This window comes from Drosophila pseudoobscura, chromosome X (assembly GCF_009870125.1).
Source record: "Drosophila pseudoobscura strain MV-25-SWS-2005 chromosome X, UCI_Dpse_MV25, whole genome shotgun sequence".
In the NCBI taxonomy this organism is placed as follows: domain Eukaryota; kingdom Metazoa; phylum Arthropoda; class Insecta; order Diptera; family Drosophilidae; genus Drosophila; species Drosophila pseudoobscura.
In genome coordinates, this window is record NC_046683.1 from 42758385 (window position 1) to 42776996 (window position 18612).

The 18612-nt window shown below is 43.6% G+C and overlaps 5 protein-coding genes and 1 long non-coding RNA gene across 9 annotated transcripts in view; 3 read left to right on the forward strand and 3 right to left on the reverse strand.

The window, feature by feature from the left end:
- Positions 1 to 213: 213 nt before the first annotated feature.
- On the forward strand, positions 214 to 1374 carry LOC4813844 (deubiquitinase OTUD6B). The gene has a single exon (XM_001353120.4). The coding sequence runs from the start codon at positions 285 to 287 to the stop codon at positions 1236 to 1238; it is 954 nt and encodes a 317-aa protein (XP_001353156.3). The 5' UTR covers positions 214 to 284; the 3' UTR covers positions 1239 to 1374.
- Positions 1255 to 3799, reverse strand: LOC4812831 (sugar transporter SWEET1). The gene is made up of 3 exons (XM_001353121.4): positions 3487 to 3799; positions 1798 to 2203; positions 1255 to 1733 (listed from the first exon to the last, which is right to left on the reverse strand). The coding sequence occupies exons 1-3, from the start codon at positions 3654 to 3656 to the stop codon at positions 1614 to 1616; spliced, it is 696 nt and encodes a 231-aa protein (XP_001353157.1). The 5' UTR covers positions 3657 to 3799; the 3' UTR covers positions 1255 to 1613.
- Positions 3800 to 3910: 111 nt separating this feature from the next.
- Positions 3911 to 5569, reverse strand: LOC4813761 (DDB1- and CUL4-associated factor 13). Its single transcript, XM_001353122.4, has 3 exons — positions 5397 to 5569; positions 4624 to 5338; positions 3911 to 4561 (listed from the first exon to the last, which is right to left on the reverse strand). The coding sequence occupies exons 1-3, from the start codon at positions 5464 to 5466 to the stop codon at positions 4009 to 4011; spliced, it is 1338 nt and encodes a 445-aa protein (XP_001353158.2). The 5' UTR covers positions 5467 to 5569; the 3' UTR covers positions 3911 to 4008.
- Positions 5570 to 9250: 3681 nt separating this feature from the next.
- Positions 9251 to 10605, reverse strand: LOC26534170 (uncharacterized). The gene is made up of 2 exons (XM_015187082.2): positions 9924 to 10605; positions 9251 to 9870 (listed from the first exon to the last, which is right to left on the reverse strand). Exons 1-2 carry the CDS (start codon positions 10463 to 10465, stop codon positions 9372 to 9374), a joined length of 1041 nt encoding a protein of 346 aa, XP_015042568.2. The 5' UTR covers positions 10466 to 10605; the 3' UTR covers positions 9251 to 9371.
- A 1437-nt stretch (positions 10606 to 12042) lies between these two features.
- Positions 12043 to 13652, forward strand: LOC6900346 (mpv17-like protein). Of its 3 annotated transcripts, none has more exons than XM_002134707.3 (4): positions 12043 to 12285; positions 12349 to 12440; positions 13082 to 13194; positions 13284 to 13652. In XM_002134707.3, exons 1-4 carry the CDS (start codon positions 12154 to 12156, stop codon positions 13544 to 13546), a joined length of 600 nt encoding a protein of 199 aa, XP_002134743.1. In that variant the 5' UTR covers positions 12043 to 12153; the 3' UTR covers positions 13547 to 13652. The 3 variants fall into 3 exon arrangements, with proteins under 3 accessions (XP_002134743.1, XP_015042569.1, XP_033237547.1); XM_015187083.2 differs by lacking the exon at positions 12043 to 12285 and adding an exon at positions 12671 to 12809; XM_033381656.1 differs by lacking the exons at positions 12043 to 12285; positions 12349 to 12440 and adding an exon at positions 12907 to 12935.
- A 4437-nt stretch (positions 13653 to 18089) lies between these two features.
- The window catches only part of LOC26533610 (uncharacterized), a 34236-nt gene continuing 33713 nt past the window's right edge, over positions 18090 to 18612 (forward strand). The window contains exons 1-2 of one of the 2 annotated variants that reach the window (XR_001453067.2): positions 18090 to 18318; positions 18381 to 18547. This is a non-coding gene — a long non-coding RNA (uncharacterized lncRNA). The remainder of the gene's footprint in view (positions 18319 to 18380; positions 18548 to 18612) is intronic. The other variant, XR_001453068.2, reaches the window with a different exon arrangement.

Consider the following 18612-nt stretch of genomic DNA (forward strand, 5'->3'; position numbering starts at 1 on the left):
ATAAACCAAGGGGGTATTTCAATTTTCCACCGCAAAAATAATGAAAATTTAATAATGCCAGAGCAGTTCAGGTGAAAGATATCGTACTTGTAATATTCCACGCAATATAAAAATCGAGGAATATAGAACTTGAATTCGTCAGTATATTTACGGTATATTTTTAAAATGAGACGGTATATTTTGGTATATTTCTGAGGGACGGAAGGTATATTTTAACGATAATACCGCGGTCACATTAATACCGACAACATAGTTATTTTTATTAAAATTAAATTAAATTGAAGATGGCAAGTGATGGCGGGGTTATATTTGAGCTGGAATCAAAGGTGAAAGAGATCAATCTGGAGGATGTTGCCTCTCGCCATCGCCGCGAGCGCAAAGAACTTCAGGCCAAGTTGCAGGCCATGAAGAAGAATGCGCCCAAGAACAATAAAACCAAGCGCAAGGAGTTCCTAGAGGAGATGTCACGCCTGGAGAGTGAGCTGGAGCAGCGTCAAAAGATCGAACTTCAGGCAGGCGAAAGCAAAGACGTGTCTGAGCTGCCCAAGAATCAACCCGTTGCAGAGGCGCCGCCTGCTGGAAGCGAACCAGCCAAAAGCGAGGACGACGGAAAGAAACAGTCGCAGGAACCTGGAACGCAGCAGCGTGTGTCTAAAGCCCAAAAGCGGCGCGACAAGAAGTCACGGGAGGCCCGCGAACGCGAGGCGGAAATCCGCGAGGAGCTCCAGAATGCAGCCAACGATGGCCCATCACTCAAATGGATCGAACTCCAGCAGATCACAGACAAGTTGGCCAGTCGGCAGCTGGCCCTGCACTCCATAGCCTCCGATGGAGACTGCTTGTACCATGCTGTGCGCCATCAGTTAATTGCCAATGCTCTGCCCGGCCACAGCGTGCAAGAGCTTCGAAAGGAGACAGCCAATTATGTGCGTGCCCAAAAGGACGCTTTCATATGCTATATGACCCATCCGGAGACTGGAGATCTGTTAAATGACGAGCAGTTCGAGCAATACTGCAAAGACATAGAGGATAACCACGCATGGGGTGGTCACATCGAACTGAAGGCAATCTCCTCGCTGCTGAAAGTTCCCATTGAAGTCATCCAAGCCGAGGGAGCTCCTACACTGCTAGGGCAGGAGGAATTTGGCGGTGCTCCCCTGGTACTGTGCTACCATCGTCATATCTACCAGTTGGGTGCCCATTATAACTCCACAGTGCCAGTGGAAGCCGAGCCATAAAGGAGCCAGAAATCTATTGAATTTGTAACAGTTTAACTATTTTTATTTATAAATACGCATTGGAAGATTTGAATTATTGTCAAAAATTTGCAAGTACTTAGTAGCTATGTACAATAATAGTAACAATTGTTCATTAGATAGCTGAGGATTTTTATTTGTCTCCCCTCAACTTTCGCTCTTAGAATGATTTATTTTAGGAAAATATCGCATATATGTATGTATGTAGAAAAATAATTTGTATAGGACAAATTTCAATTGGTTTTGATTTTGTTTTGGCGATTTAGTGTAAATTCAAGCAATATGCAATTTGATTACTTCGCAATCCTAGCTACATATTAATTGGTTAATTAATCCATTATTAGTCCGCTCACACAATTATTTCTCCTTCTTGCTGTCCTTCTTGGCCGCCGGCTTCTTGGCAGCTGGCTTATTCGGGTAAATGGCAAACATCGACAGCTGAATTCCACCCAAGATCAGAAGCAACAGGTTTTGGAGCTAAATGTAAAAATAGTACATCAAATGGATGATTCTTATAAAAGCTGCTGCCCTCTCAACTTACCACCATCACAGTATTCTTTATGGAGATGGCGTACAGCATCCAGGAAGTGGCTACCAGGTTACCAGACAATATAATTGGAAAGGGCATGCCCTCGGTGCTCTTCTTCGCAATGATTTTAGGAAGGTGCAGGAGGGGTGAGCCCACCAGCCACACAAGGATTCCCGTGATGAGCATTCCCAGACGGAACTCAATCTTCTTGGGATCCTCAAAGTTTGCATATGCAGTGCACGCCAACAGGAATATGGATGCGTAACCAATCTGCTTCCAGATGTTTCCCCTGCTACCACTGGAGGCATAGTAGTAGAAGCCGCCAAGAAACACAAAGTTAATCACCAATCCAATTAAATTAGTGTTTATCATGGCAGCATCATTCATAATATTGGCCAGCTTCAAGCTGAGAACCGTTCTGGAATGGGAGAAATGGTTTTTATGAATAGAAGTGTAGCCAAGTTTCGATCTTCCCATGAAGCCAATTTAAATTGTATACTCGATTAATTAATTAACAAAAATTCGAGTACACCTACTACATATGTACATACATACATACATACATATATGTACATATATCCAGAATCATAAAACTTAACGTTAGTTGCATTCGACAGAGCGGGGAACAGATCCCAAAAAGGTTTAGAGACGATCGCCTTATTGTTGTTTAGTTTATATTCAGGCATATCTTCTGTCGATTGTTTCAGAAAGTTTAATGAATGAATAGTAGTATGCGAGCTTCTGAGAAATATAATTGGCTTCAGTCCTCTGCTGAAGATTTTCCTATTTATGCTCACAGTGCAAAAAAAAAAACCTGTTTGTGTGTTGCTAAATTATGTGATTTTGCTCCGTATATGTATACGTACAACTAGCCGGAGATTTCCATCTCTTAGAATGCATTCTACTGTGGTAAATATTCTGGTCAAACGGGTTTTGCAGTAGACCAGCTGTGGAATTTTGTTTAATTACAAATCATGCTAATTTATCGGGCTCTATTGATAACATTAAAAGTAGACTACAAAAATATCTGCAGTGTCAGCTACCATTTTATCAGTAAAAACCTCCATGGTGGTGAAATAATTTCGATTATGGTGATATTTAACGACACAGGGCCACAAGGTAACATTGACCTTGCTAGCTACACCTTGCAGCAGGGCACCCAACTGTTGCATGTTTGGGCGTCTTTACACTGGACACAGTATACGGTGCCACCCCCACTGAGCACAGAGAGAGAGAGAGACCCACTCTGATTTCTCATTCCGAGCACGTGGAGTGGGCGAGCCGCTTATCGGGGCTTGTCTTATGAGCGATTAGCGACGTCCGACTATCCTTCATTGAGCAGACTGGCAGATCGGAATACTAAGTTAGAACTTTACAAATAAACATTTAGATAAGAGCTACGTGTTGGCTGGGGCTTGCCATCGATAAGAAACGACAGATTCTTGTATGACAAGGTCAAAAGAAATTATTTGAAATTGTAATGGTTGACTGACTGAGATGATCGGAGCAGCTTTCTGCTTTCATTTGGGCGTGATGTAATCGCCAATTTCTGAATCATTGAATAGAACGTGAAACGATTTTAGGTGCGTCCTTGAGCTAACCGATTCTGCGGTGTCATGGCGACAATTCAAAAATTTAATCAATGCCCACACAGATGCACTCTTCGATGACAGTGTGTGCAGTGCAGGGGCACGTACTTACAGGACCACGCCGCCTAGAAACGGTCCGACTGGATAAACATCGCTGCTGCCCTTCTTACGGATGTCGTTGAGCAGCGCTATACCGGACAGAAATTGCAGGGTAGTAATTGTGCCGGCCACCTTGGCAATGAGCTCGCTGTGGGGTGCCAAAAGATCGCCCAGTGCCTCCATGTTTAATTGGATTTTATGTGTCAAACGTAAACGAGTTTTGCGTGCGAGCCGAAAGGGGAGAGTCTCTTCTCTTCGAGTATAAACAAATCAACAACGAAAACAAAAACCTAACGACCGACTGGCACCGTAACAATGAGCTCCAACTGGCGGGGCTGTCCACCTTTTATAAACAAAAATGTTCCAGATTTCGCCACGTTTCCCCAGCTGTTATCGTTATCGCCCGCTCGGGCTTATCGTTTCCAAAACACATTTCGTTCTTCGTTACTTTCTTTTCATTATCAATGGTATGGTATGGTATGGTCCTACGTGTGTTTCTGTTTTACTTATTTGACTACTTGGTTTGTAAACGTATTTAGACTTCTTCCTTCAGTACATGCTTTTTCTTCTCGCTGACGTAGGGTACTTTGCCGGGCTTGGAGTGCTTTCGCACATTGGCCTCCTTTACTTGGTCCTTCTCTTTGCCCGCACGCATCTTTCTCTGGGCATTGAGAACATGGCGCGGCACTTGACGATGACGTGCGATGCGTTTGATTTGCGGATGTGCAGCGTACTTCTCCTTGAGGGCCTCCTGATAGTTGAAATTAGTACGTTCTCTTGGGCGAATGATTCCCAGCTTCTCCGACGCGTTCGATTTCCACATGCGCACGTTCATTTCGTCGGAGCCAGAGAAAATATATCGATTATCCAAAGACCAGGCACAACAGACCACATGTTGCATGCGCTTGGTATGGTAAATGTCTCGGGAATGACTCTGATGGGCATGATAGATGCGTATGGTCTTGTCATAGCTAGCAGAGACGAATTCCTTCCCTGTGGGTGCATAGTCCACATCGGTTACGGCGGAAACGTGATCGAAGTGCACCTTTAGAGGAGTTTGAAGTTTACGTGTGTCAAAGGTATAGAGACTGCAAAGGAAAATAGTTATTAACGTCCTATACAACTCCCAAATGTCCCTCCCTTCACCTACTTGCAGTCTTCGTTGGCCACTGTAAAGTTGAACGCCTCCATGGGATTCCAGGCCAGCTTGTTGCTCTTCATGGTTAACACCACCTTGCGCAGCGGTTGAGCCTCACGTTGATCGTATAGTATGATGCTACGATCGCTGGCACAGCAGGCCAGCACATTGGTCTCCACCGGATTGTACGAAATCGTGTGCAGGGTGTCCACTCCCCATTTAAGCGTCTTCAGAGGATCATTGTGCTGCTCATCCCAAATGGCGCACACCTCGCCACACGTGGCAAAGCTGTTGTCTTTGCGGTTGTGCGAAATGCCATGCAGGCCATATCGACTCAGTATTGTGTTGACCGGCTCCTCCTCCTCGCCCACCTCCGGTGCCTGTGAGTTCCAAACCTTAATGGTTTTGTCATCGCCGACGGTGAAGATACGTTCTCCATCCTTCGCATACGCGATTCCCCGCACAAATCCATTGTGGGCCACAAAGCTCCGGGCACTCACGCGATTCGCCAGGTCCCAGATACGCACCTCGCCGTCGTAGGCTCCGGTGGCTAGCGTGGAGAGCAGCTTGGGATGCTTGCCAAAGCAGGAAACGCCGTCGCGATGTCCACTCAAATTGCAGACAAAAGGTTTGGCAAATACGCGATCCAGTTTGGTGGCATTCAGCGCACGCACATATTCCCTGGGGCCCTCCAGTGGATGCAGCGATGGATCATAGTTGCGGGGCACTACAATTTTTAGAGCAACATATAAATGATGCTGGCTAGGGCATTACTGTGGACTCACTTTTGTGTTGCTGCAGCTTGGTTTCCCGGACATAGTTGTCCGGGTTGCGACTTATCATTTTAACCTTCATGATAGCATTTATTTACGTTAATTACGGCGTAAAAGAAAAATAATGCAAAGGAAAACAAACATGTGCGCAAGTGAACAGTGTGACCGCGCAGACCGCGGAACTATCGATAAGATTTGAGTCGAAATATACCTAAAAAAAATATATACCATGAATTGAATGGTTCACCTGCAATCAGGGCGACCGTTTACGGTATTTTTAATACTTTTCGGTATTTTGGAGCTACAAATTGAATCGACGATATATTTACGGTATATCGGTATGTAATGGTATGAGGTCGCTCCCCTCCCCTTGGAGTTCATACGCCGGATTCGAGCTATAATCATGGCCATCAGATTTGATTTGATTGGAGACGAGACGCTGGATGGCAACAAGTGTCGGTACTGGTTGGCAGCTAGGACTACGTGTACTGGAGCGACTTGAGCAGCGGGGACATTGATCAAGACTGGCCAGAGACACAGCCTCGCCAAGGACGTGCCCTGCATCCCCGCCAGCTACGCCAAACTGCCCAAATGTCGGTGTCCGGCAAGAATATCCGTGCCAAGGTGAAGCTCTCTCTCCCTATTGCGCTGTGTTCTAAAACGTTTCCTCTTTTAGCTTCTTGGGCGAACTTGCAGAAGCCTCGCAACATTGTCGTGCATGCCATGAAGGCGAGGCGGCTGCTCTTCTGGACAAATGTCGGCAGTCATCAGGCCATCCGGACAGATAATTTTACGTGGCGGGCGTAGTGACATGAGCAACGACTGTATATCCGTCTTCTAGCGCTGAGACGAAAGGACTGCCCGGCGGATTCAGCTGATAGTTAGCCGAAGGCAGCGACAAGGCTCTGATCTGCTATCGTACCACCTGTGACAGCTGTGACAATGTCCACGATGAGGCCGACTGCTGCAAGCGGCCAGGAGATTTTCAGTGAGATTTTCAACAAGGTGATTGGAAATACATATCTGCCCAATTCTTAAACTAACAATATCCTAATTCCACCTTCCCACAGCTTTGCATATCGGCCGCCCTGCGATGGCTGGGAACTCTGCCCGAGCTAAAGAATCGACTTCTAATGGCTCCAGCGAAGATAATAAATAAAACAGTAAGCAGTAAGCATAGCCAAAAATAATTGGAAATCACTGCATACTGAAATGTATTCTCCAGGGAAGCACGCCGTCAAGCACTCCCTTTTAAAGACTTGAAAAACACAATAGAGAATCTGCAGGATATTTCATTTGAGGTGCAACGCGACCAAGCTGCGGATGAATATGGAGCAAAAAGACTGGACGAGTGTGCCAGGTTACCACTACCACAATGCCTTCTACAAGGACCCCAGGTCCAAAGGCGATACCAGTTTAAGGTGGTATAAACAGCAGTCAAGTTTTCGCGGAGTATAGTCCGGTCACACAGTCCAAGAGCTCGAGAGGCATCGAGAGCCAGTTCGCCTACTTGCATACCCAGCCGCGAGGAAACTACGGAGCTGAGTTAAAGGTTGAGCTGGCCAACGCTTTCAGCAAGAACGAGGTGCGAGTGGCCCAGATCTTGCGGGACCGGATGAAATGAAAAAAGAAACACGTATTTAAGGATATATTAGTTATGTGGTGGATGTGTGCAACACCAGAAGGAAGCGGCTTCTTACCCCATAAAGTATGTTTATTCTGGATCAGCATCAATAACCTAGCCGATATAGCCATGTCTGTCTGTCCGTCCTTGTGTCTGTCCGTCAGATGAGCGCTTAGATCTCGGAGACTATAATAGCAAGAGCAACCAAATTTTCTACCCCGATTCCTTTGATAATGACACTGCTACAAGTGTATTTCAGATAGGAAAAAACCAAAAACGCAGTATCATAGAAAATTACTATATCTACCAGGTTGCCGAATCTGGTTTAGATTTGATCAGTGTTATAACCAATAGGAACAAATGAAATTGCAGTCGCTACGCAAACCTTTCCATGCGCCTAATCATTCTCTCTCTCTCACACACACTCTTCCTCGTGCTGTGCGCGTTGCCGGCGGAAAGAAGCGAGACAGAAACACAGCTGGTGTTGGTATGAGAAGAGGGAGAGAGAGATTAAAAAACTGTTGAGGAAAAATACAAGCAAATGAAATATTCTAAAACTAATAAAATGCTTAATAGGTGAATAGAGGATAAACGGAGAGCAACAATTAACATGAAATCATAACTAGTGGTCGTGGTTCCTCTCTATTTGTCTCTCTAGAGAGAGATAGAGAATGCTGCAGTCATCAGCTCCGATACCAACTCTGTGGCTTACGTATAATTAGGTATGAAATATTTATATTTTGTAAGTTGTATAAATCATAAGGCTCTCCCATTGTATGTACTGACTTAGTGGCCAAATACTGCTTATAGCAATTTCTCTACGGTTCTGTCTGTGCTTAGATTTACTTTTCTGAGTTCAGCTTTTCGTGACAAAGCACCTGCGAAAAAATAATTGTTCTTGTAGGATACTTCATAATTGACAATCGCCCCAAAAAAACTCTCGTCAATTGATGCTAAGATGTGATATCCAAATGCAGTCGTAGTCATTCATCATGGATAAAAGAATATGAGCCCGAAACACAACAATTGATACTATGGGTGTTTTAAAACGATGCAAATGCTAAACCAAATGTTAAAAACTGGTCATGCCCCAAATTTTTCAGTAAAGAAAAGTAGGGAGATCATTCTGACATTTTGAGAGCCAGAAGGGGTGCGAAAGTAGGTTAAAACGTTAAAAAATGGATATTCATCGTCCAGACGAATATGTTTAGAAACAATAAAACTGTAGTTTTAAAGTTATAAATATAACGTTGGGACTTAAAAGTTTATATCCTCTGTGCCTAAGTGAATACGTATAACAACCAAACACACTGGCAATACAAAAAAAAAAAAAAAACTATCACCGTCGAAGGTATAGGAAACATAATCATCTGAGAGTTCATCCCATATAGCCCGAGCCCCAGAGAAACAGCCCTGTCCCTTCATCTTCAGATTGATTTCGTCGTAACGTAACTCTCGCTAGTCAGTCTCTCCGTAAGCACACGTTGCTTTATATAGCGAATGTATGGACAAGGGAACTTGTTGCCAAAAGCTGCTCCCATATTGTAGGCATTGTAAATAGTAACATCCGTTGACTGGTATTGTCTCATCGTGTGGTAGCTCCTTGGGGGTCGCATCGGATTTGGCCTCTTCAAAAATATGCTCACTTGCCACAGACTCCTGTGTCTGTATCTACCGCTTGTTTTCCAGAGCACTGTCGTTTTTGTGCTTACTCTGTGACATTTTTGTTTTTATTGTACAATTTCCTTTGTGATGCTTTCGCTTCGAATAACATCGGTGTTGTGAATTTTCAAGCAAAAAGTTTCTGTTCGACGATAGTAGTCGATTGTCAGCGCGAAGTACCTCTTCCAGGGGTCCTGGCTTTTATGTTCGGGCGATCGATTCTCGATCTCGCCCTCTCGCTCTTTTTCATATTCGGAGGGGGCTGCGATCTCACTCTGTCTCTGCTGCTGGTCATCGGTCTCTCTCTCTGAATACTCCCTTACATACATACATACAAACATATGTACTAAATATATTACTCGAGACAAAAATTAGGTTTGAGAAGTGCTTGAGTAGATCTCATGACCATCTTTAGAATCTGGAATATACGGATGGCCGTAAATGAATACGGTCCTACCTCCAAAACGTCGTTGAGGTGACTGAAATTTATGAATTGAAAACAAAATGATATAAAATAATGCCAAAATTAATATCAAAATAATAACTTACATTCAATTGATTTTTTATTTTTACGTAAACATTTTTTTTTGGTTTTTACTTTTCATTAGTAAGTATAATGAAACAATTTTTTTTTTTACGATCAAAATTAACCTAACACCAATTAACCTAACAAAAGTTCAATGTTCGTAAGACCTGCGATATTATCGTTTTGAGGATGATAGTGCCTCACTCTTACGAGTATTACCGGCCAATGCCAGAGCTAAGGTCCGAGAGGTCAACTCTTGTTCTTTTTTTTTTTGTTGTTCTTGGAGTTCGTTAAGTTTGTGCAAGTCACAGTTAGGCAACGAATCCATAAAGATCCCCAGAGTCCTTTCAAAGTTATGAAGGGGCTCTTTAGCGCTACCCGAACCTATCCGATGGGAGCAAGCCTCGATAACCACCTGGGCATGGTAAATGCAGTCACTGGCATAGCCCAAAGATTGCTTCAGATTGTCGATCTGCTTCTTTTTCATTGAGTGTATTTGCAGGAACCGGGAACAGAGCGTCTCGACGCGGCGCTGCTCGTTGCGGTACTCATCGAAAAGTTGGTCGTATTTGGCCTGGAGTTCCTCCGTCTCGCACTTGAGGAGCCTATGGGCCTTTTCCTTTTTGGCCAGCTGCCGGCGACTCTGACGATGCGAGACAGAAAGCTCATCGTAGCTGTGGGAGACAACGATCACTTGGCATTTGGGATACATTCAGTTCGTACGTACCGCTGTTGCATGAGCAATGGACTAATGGACTCGAAAATTCCTCCAATGCACTGTACATGGGATCCACCTGGCATCCTCTCATCGGGCTCACTCTCGCCCGAGGAGTCTATGCCGCGGAGCAGCTGCACCAATCGGCTATTGCGCTGCTTTTCCGTGTCCAGGGAGAAGTGCAGCTCCTGTATTCTATCCGATTGTCGTTCCAGGGCCATGCGCAGCTTAAACTCCTGCTGCTGATCCTCGTAGAACGTGTGCTCCAGCTCACTGACCTGATAGAGGATCTGCTGGATCATCTCTTTGTATGGATGACGGCTCTGATTCAGCTGGGGCACTGAAATGGGCAGACGATCGCTATCCTCCTCCAAAGTGTTTTCGTATTCGTCGTCGCTGGCGAATGGCGAGCTGGCAATGGAACTGGGCGTGGAAGTAGAGGTTCCACCTGAATAGGTCGAACTCTGCTCATCCTTGTCTGGGTACTGCTTCGAGGCACTCGCCTCCAGCCCTAAACTTTTACGCAGACTCCTGACTATGGCAGTCAGGTTCATCCTGGGTCCTTCGTTTTGTCACCTGACTTTGTGTGACTTTAGTATATGTCCGTGCGTGTGTGTTGACTGTATCTGGTTTGTCAGCAAGGAATTGTGCCAGTGCCTACTTGTGCCAGCCCAGCCCAGCACAGCAACACACACAGTGAAGTTGTTTCCCCTTCAGCTCACTTTCCATATGGTTCGGCACAACTTTTAAATTGGTTTCAGTTTTAACACCTCTGCCTCCAGTTTCCCGGACACTCAATCAAAGTTGTCGTTTCGAAAGGCTCCTTCCTGTACGCCTCGCATACGTATGTTTGGGAACCCCCACCCCTGACCCTACCCCTACCCCTGCTCCCTTTCTCTTTCTCTCTCTCCTCTCTTCACTATATCCAGTGTGCGGTGCGTTTGTTAGTCGTGCGTAAATTGCCATTAGGCAAAAAGGGTTTTCCAAGACTTGATATACTTACTGCATTTTTATGCGAAAAAGTTTTGTTGTTTCTTACTTTTTCTTCTCTGTTCTCTGTTCAACTGAGCGAGCGAGAGAGGGAGGGGAGCGACTTAAAGTTGCATGTCCTTGATAGAGGTGGATCTCATACGGGACCTTTTTTTCAATATCGTTACATAAATGTGGTTAGGAATAACCTAGTTCACTGCATATACATTATTTTATGCGCTTGCTTTCATATTTCTTTATGCTCCGACTAACATAGTCGGGACTTGAAAAGAATAAAGAAGTAAAATAGACGTATACATCTAATCGAATTATATTGTATTTATCTGCGGTGGGCAACAACCAATACAGAAAAAAACCTCCAAAACATATTTTGCCTCGTATTTTGTTTTTTTTTGGAGCAAATGAACAGCCCACCGCTGATCTACAGTGACACAACTTTATAACTTTTTGATACAGATCACCACAGAATAAAACTAAATGTAAATCTAAATAAATAGACAATAAATGAATCTATTACTTTTTCGCTAAAGACTTTGCTTATAAATCCATGATTTTTGTGTGAAATTAATCGCTTATAAATCCATTACTGCCAGATGAAAATCGGGGGTAGTGACGCTGCCATTGAGGACTCATCTGATGATACATCGACTGCACGACCCGTACTGGAGGTGTTTGATTATTCCAAAGTGCTTCAAAGTAAGCAAGCGATGCGTGAAAGACCCATTTTCTACTAAGAATACAATACGATCTCAATGTTTCATCAATAGCAAATAAATATATTAAGATAAACGAAAATGTTTTATGCCTTTAAACAAAAAAGGGTTGAATTTACTCATAGGTTCACACGCTCGAAGGTGCACTGTAAAGTCCATGTACAGTCGTCGCCGTCCACCCCATTCAATCAAAGCAAATCTTATCTCTATTAGGTGATAAACCGCTCTCGCAGTTAGCTAATATAATTAACTGCATAGCCAAGCTTTTCCGAAGCAACGAGCGCCATATATATTGACCCTCAAAGAACTTTTTTTATTTAATTTCCCTGCATTCAAATGTACTATTTGCTCTCCAGCACGCTATTGTGCTCTCCCGCTCGCCAATGCCAACTGTCTTTTGTGACAGCTGAGCCGTTGTTTTGGGAACTTTCCGCATTAAAGCTTCAACTGCGCTCGCGGCTGGTCGCGGAAATTTCTGCAGCCACAGCTCAATTGTTACAAATAAAAGAGATTTAAATTAAAACAGGGACCCGTGTAAGATGGCTCGTTTTGTGGCTGGAGCTCGTGGAATCTTCCGTCGCTATCCATTTGTGACCAACAGTGCCATTTACGGCAGCCTGTATGTGGGCGCCGAGTACTCGCAGCAGGTGCTGTCCAAGCGTTGGCTGGCGGTAAGTGAGTGGGGGGCGGGGGGCGGTATTGGAGATTTCTAATGAGATTTATGTGTCTTGTAGCCGGCGGCAGAGCGTGAGGACATCGATTATGCAACGATAGGAAGATACGCAGTGATGGGTACCGCTGTCTATGCCCCAACGTTATATGCTTGGTTTGTGTCCAACGGCATCTGAACTTGAATATATGTGTACATAGCCACATAACTACCCCACCGCATATTATCATTTAATTGACTCATATTTACATGTGCATTCTTTATATGTATATTCCCCCATTTGTTGCTGTTGTTCGGGACTTTATCAATTTGTTTACTATTTTGGAAAGCTTTGCAGCACGTGTTTCAGTCTCTTCATCATATATGTACTCTCTGTCTCTCTTTAGAAGCACACCATCAGAGCACCAGAGCACAAAAGCTTTTTCTTCGACTATGATAAAAAGAGACGAAAGAGCTTTCCACCAAAAGCACGCTAAGCACTAAGAAATTGAGGCATATGAGTACGACCTGTAACATGCATATAATGTAAGTGGAGAATGATGGAAACTCAGGTGAATCTACACCAAACACTGAACACTGAAACAGTACACAATAGATTGCGTATGGTACCTACATATATTTATATAAACACACACAGATGCATATAAAAAGGTTATTAACACTCTGTAAACCCCACACACGCACACGCACACGCACACAAAAACTCATTTGGCAATGCTTCTTATGCAAATATTACATATCAAATCACTCGACAATTTTAAGTGTAATTTGATTTTTAATTGTGACCCCCTTTATAGGTATAAATGGTTAGATCGCACTTTTCCTGGCACTACCAAGACCATTATTGTTAGGAAATTGGTACTGGATCAATTTATACTAACGCCTTATCTATTGACAATTTTCTATGCGGGTAAGCTTCACTTCCAGGGTAGCCAGCACATTGCAATTATACAAGTTTTCGATACTACTGTTATTAATCTAAAACAATTTTTCTTTCAGGCATGTCCATCATGGAGGGCTGTGACGATATCCTTCTGGAATTGCGGGAGAAGTTTCTGCCAACTTTTGTACGTTCCTGTATTTTCTGGCTGCCTGCTCAGGTTCTGAATTTTTCCCTGGTGGCGCCACGCTTTCGTGTCATCTATATGGGCGTTTGTGGCTTGATTTGGGTCAATATTCTATGCTGGATCAAGCGACAGAGTTTGCCGACCACAACAAAAGCAACACCAGCTGAAGACACCACAAATAAGGTCCAAACGTGAGATTTGTACAGATGATATACTGATGTAGTATGTAGTCCTACTATTTGATAGAGTTGGAAGCTGCATTGGCAAATAAAGACAAACCTGGAAGTACTTGGAATTGGAATCGGCCATCAGCTCTACATAGAGTACATATATATAGTTGTTATATAGAGCTATGTATGTGTTTTACCTGACTGCAAATTGTTGGGCATATCGAGCGTATGATTGATGTTCCCATAAAGGAAAGCCATCAATTACTACTTATGCTCCACACATCTGTACATCTACCTCGCCCCATCCGAGTTTAATTGTGTGCGTGTGTGCGTAAATGTTTCCATCAATATTTGCCGCACACAAACAAAAACACCCAGCGCCTCAGACTAGTGGCGTAGATAGCAACTATTGTGCTTTATATGAATGGAAATGGGAATGGCGTTGGGGGCGAGTTGTCCGTAAAATGCCTTAATGTATTTAGGCGTGTCTTATAATGCATGGGCCTGGAGTAGTATAAGTTCAATCTAGAGATGGTAGATGGTACGATATTGAAATTATGATGGGTAGGTCGCAAACACACACACACATATGTACATAAGGAATGTGTTCCTAGCTGGTTTCTGAGATCTCCACAATACAATATATTTTAGTTCCTCAATGCTGAGAAAAAGGAGGCAAGGTAGTCATACAATCATAGTCGCATACATTTAATCGTAGACCTCATTGAAGATACATTTAAGACGGACGTTTGTTTTAGATCTATAGCATATATGGCAACTAAGAATTAGTCGGAGCGCTTCCGCCATTAGTTCTCTATGCAGCCGGGAGTGTGTGTATGTATTTACCCCATGCATCATTATATCCGCATATTCCCTCATTGATTATGTTTCATGTCATTGCCATCCCTTTCTGCGTATGTATTTGTTTACTCCCTTAACACATTAACTTTTTCCTAATGATTGCTCATCTCTAGTCTCTCCGCACTGTGCTAAACTAATTAGAGATGGCGTGTTTTCGGCTGCCCCCAGCCTACCATCACCCCTCTTTCCTAATGCGCGTGTGCCTGTGTGTGTGTGTGTGTGCGTGTGTGTTTAACTTATTGCTGTCTATTTAAATTGCAATTTGTCAATATCCCTGTGTGTAGCATTACCACATTACCACATGCCCACGCCCATCCCTATCCCCAGTGTGTTCCTCCTCCCACTGCCTCCGTCTGCACAGACTCCGCGCCCTGCCTAGAGAGTCACACAATTAAACTTCTTGTACAGTCATTAACAGCACATAACGTAGGACCAGCCCTTGTCCAGACGAAACTTGCTAAACTTGGCAGACATCGTAGCTTCTGGGCGACCTTCCACCACCTTCGTCTCCAGCACCACCTTCAGTCCATTGGAAGAGCAAAAAAAACAAAAAACAACAAGAAGCACGGTCTAAGCTGTGGCGACGCCTCCTCTTTAGCTACTTCCACACTTCTCCCCTGGCCGCACCATTCCCCTTGACTTTGACTTTGGCGGCGATGTCTTCGCTGGTTTCTCTAGGTTGCTGCTGGTCTCTGGCTCCTGGTTCCCGGCACTGCTTTTCCTTTCTTTCTTTTTTTTGCTCTCCTGCTGGTACGAGTATATATTTTGTTGCTGTTGTTTTTTTTTTTATTTACATCCGCTTGTTTGTTCAAAGCGGAAAATTAATTCCATCTTGGCTTGTTTCCGTTTATCTTGAAAAAGTATTTCGTCGTCTTTTCGCTTTACGAGTATGCTGTTGACCACCTTCCCGTCCCACTTGGCTTTACTTTTCGACAGCCTGCTGACCAGCGGAAAACTGCGTTTCCTACTTTATATTTTCTGGTGAGGGCGGGGGAGAGACAGTCCGGTGGTAGAGGGTGCGGAAGAAGTCTATTTACTTCAAAAGTATTCTGGTTCAGGCTCGATGTAATTCGGAGCTTTCGTACTCTTCTGTTTTTTTTTTAAATTTTTTAATATATTTTTTTAGTATTTGATGAAATTGCAGGTTTTTAAATGATCTGACTTTTAAATGATTTATTATTATTTTATAGAATTGGAGATTACCTTACTGAGAATCGGATCTCCACACACATTAAATATTTCATATTAATTCTGAATTATAAAACGGTGCTGCATTTCTGCCTGGGACCCCCGCCCAACAGTCTTCGGCTTGGTGTTGCATGGGCCACGTAACGGTTCAGTCCTCGCATTCATATTGCATAATAAATACAATAAATAAATAAATAGTTGGCAATCCCTTCCATTATCATATGTGTACACATGTATATGTTACGTTATTTTTTGTTTATATTTAATTTGCAATCACCAAATCAGTTGTATGTCCTCGTAGAGCATTCCAACTTCAACATCAACTTCGTGGTCCCCGTTTGGCTTTCCAGTTTTGTTTCGTTCCATTTTGCTTGTCCTTCGCCGCTGTTTGGCTTGCCGGGTGGGAGTGGGAGTGGAAGCCGTCCACTCCAGCCAACTTCCGGTCTCTGCAGCTCCAGCTCCAGCACCAGCACCAGCGTCAGCTTCAGCTCTGGGCATCGTGGCGTGAAACTAGCGCGTCGCGTCGCGTCGCCCACAACACGTACATTAAATTAAAAATTAATTTACAAAAATAAACAGAGTTATGCCAGAGGAAGCAGCTCGTGAGCGATACCGACCATAAGAAGCTAATACTAATTCTGCTTCATTTGATTCAATTACCGGATGTATTCCGTCCAGCAGAGTGTAGAGCAGCGGACCGGACACCGGACTATCCGGACGCGCTTCTTTCTTCGGGAATTTTCGTGTTTATCTTGGACACGCGGCATGGGGCTTCCGGGCGACTGCCTGGGTATCCATCCTCGACATGGACTTGTCGTAATTACCGCACAAGACAAATAGAAAATGGCGTAAAAACGAGAAATTAATCAACGTAAGGAGCCACGCCGACGCCCGCGCCCGCGCCCCACTTCCCTTGGCCCCCAGTCCACTCTAGAATCCTGTTTTCGATTCGGTGTGAAGCGCTTGGCAAATATGATGGAACATGGTCGGAGCATAGGACAAGGAAATTTGACACAATGCTGAGCGTTGGCTCTGTGAAGTGGAGACAGATCGTCATTCGTATAGATGGCGATTGGAAGTCTAGAAATAATTAGAAATTATATTTAGACGAGTATATTTAGAAGAGTGCTATGAATAGTGTTTTATTGGATTGGTTTAGAGTTGTAATTGGTTTAAATATTGTGTGATGCTGAACGCTTTTCTATGATTCCATTGTTACCATTCTTATGTTGGGATTTCCTTTCTGGCCGCCACTTTGGGGATGTCCGACGTTTTGCCCATTTGGATGATAGTTCCATTAGGCTCTTTCACACTATGCTGCATTATAAATTTCATCTACTTCCCCCTCTGTACCCCTCTGTAGCGGTCTGCTGCGATGTTGCCATGCTACCCAGATACCTCTGGCACTCTCCAGAAATCCCCTCTCTGCCTTCAGGATGGGCTGTGGGACATCCTGGTGCGGCACATTTGTTTGCCGGCATGTGAAAATTGATTGCTGTTGTTCATAGCCGCGGGATATGGCCAAAGTTTTGAAGTTCCCAATGTTGGGCCCCCCAGCCAGGGTCCTTTTCCGCTTTCGGTTGTTGGTTGGGCGCTGAAAAGCTGAAAACAATGCGCATTTTCCTCGCGGGTCTGCGTCGCCTTGGACCGAGCTGGGGCTTTTTTTGTGCTCGTTGTATTATTAAGAAAGTTTTATATTTTTTTTGTCGGTTTTCTGCCAAGCTGGGGTTGGAGTATATTTACATTTGGCAGTTGGCTGCGTTAAGCGGCTTGGGTTGCCATGGCCGTTGAGGGCTAGAGAGGGTCTGGACTGTGGAGGATCTCAGACGAGTTCTGGTCAGAACATTTTTCTGCTGGTGCTGAAATTTTTAATACTCTGTTACCTTGTCGTGCAGACAATTTGATGCCAATGGGAATATGGGTTTTTTTCTGACCTTCCCTTCTCTACGCTATCCACTTTTTTTTTTGCTGTTTTGGTTTTCTTTTTGGCTGTGGTGCTATAAAAACCTCTGTATTCTCGTATATATATATATATCTATAGATATGTGTGTGTGTGTTTGAATTGGGTTCGTGTAGCTTTATAATTAAAGAAAGACGAGGCGAAAACAAAGGAATAATAACAAAATAAGAGCCTGACAACGGTTGGTAGGAGAGTCCACTCAAGGAGGACTTGTCGGTGTGCTCGTGCTCTCCTTAAAGTGCCTCGGGGGTCAATTCCGCGAACGCAAACCGAGAATGAACTGGAAGTAAAATAGCCAATCGACTAGTTCATAGTTGGGCCAATTTTTCCTTGGAATCGAGGACTTTGAAATTCCGATTTGTTCATTTGAAATCATTAGATTAATCGACTCTAAATAAATAAGAGATTTAAAGAACAATTATATATGTAGCTCTTATCGACTCTTCAACTACCTTGGGAATGTGTGAATTGGGTGTGTTATTTCAGACCTAAAATGAAATTTCAGTCAATTGGTTGTTAGACTCACTGTGGTAATCCTCTAAAATATAGAATGTGAAATCAGAAACAGCAACAGCAAGGTTTTTTGACAAGCTTATGTGACATTTTATTTGATCGATCGTTCCAGTTCCTATCGCAGAAATACTATTATACTTTCTTCCTATAGTCCTATGTTCTGAGTACAGCAAAAAGGGAGATGTACAAAGTTTCAACGAGATAGGAGGGGCTATGGAAAGAAGCAGACTTTGATCGTATTTCTGATCAGGAACCTTCTTCAAGGATAAAGTCAGGTAAGAGCTGTATAGTGAAACAAAAGCACTATTTACATACCAAAGGTGTTTTGTTGGTACAGTCAGCGACATAGAGTCAAACGTGATCCTTATTTATCTGCTTGGACATCTCAGAGGGAGTCTCAAGATGCAGGTTCTGCCAGATGGTCCTTGCTTATTACAATTGGAACTCTTTAACAAAAGGATGATCAATAACCACAAACTTTATTATTCATACATATGTAACATGGTATGCATAGAACTGGAAAAATAACTCATGCACTAAAATACTTACTCCCATGCAACTCAAATCAC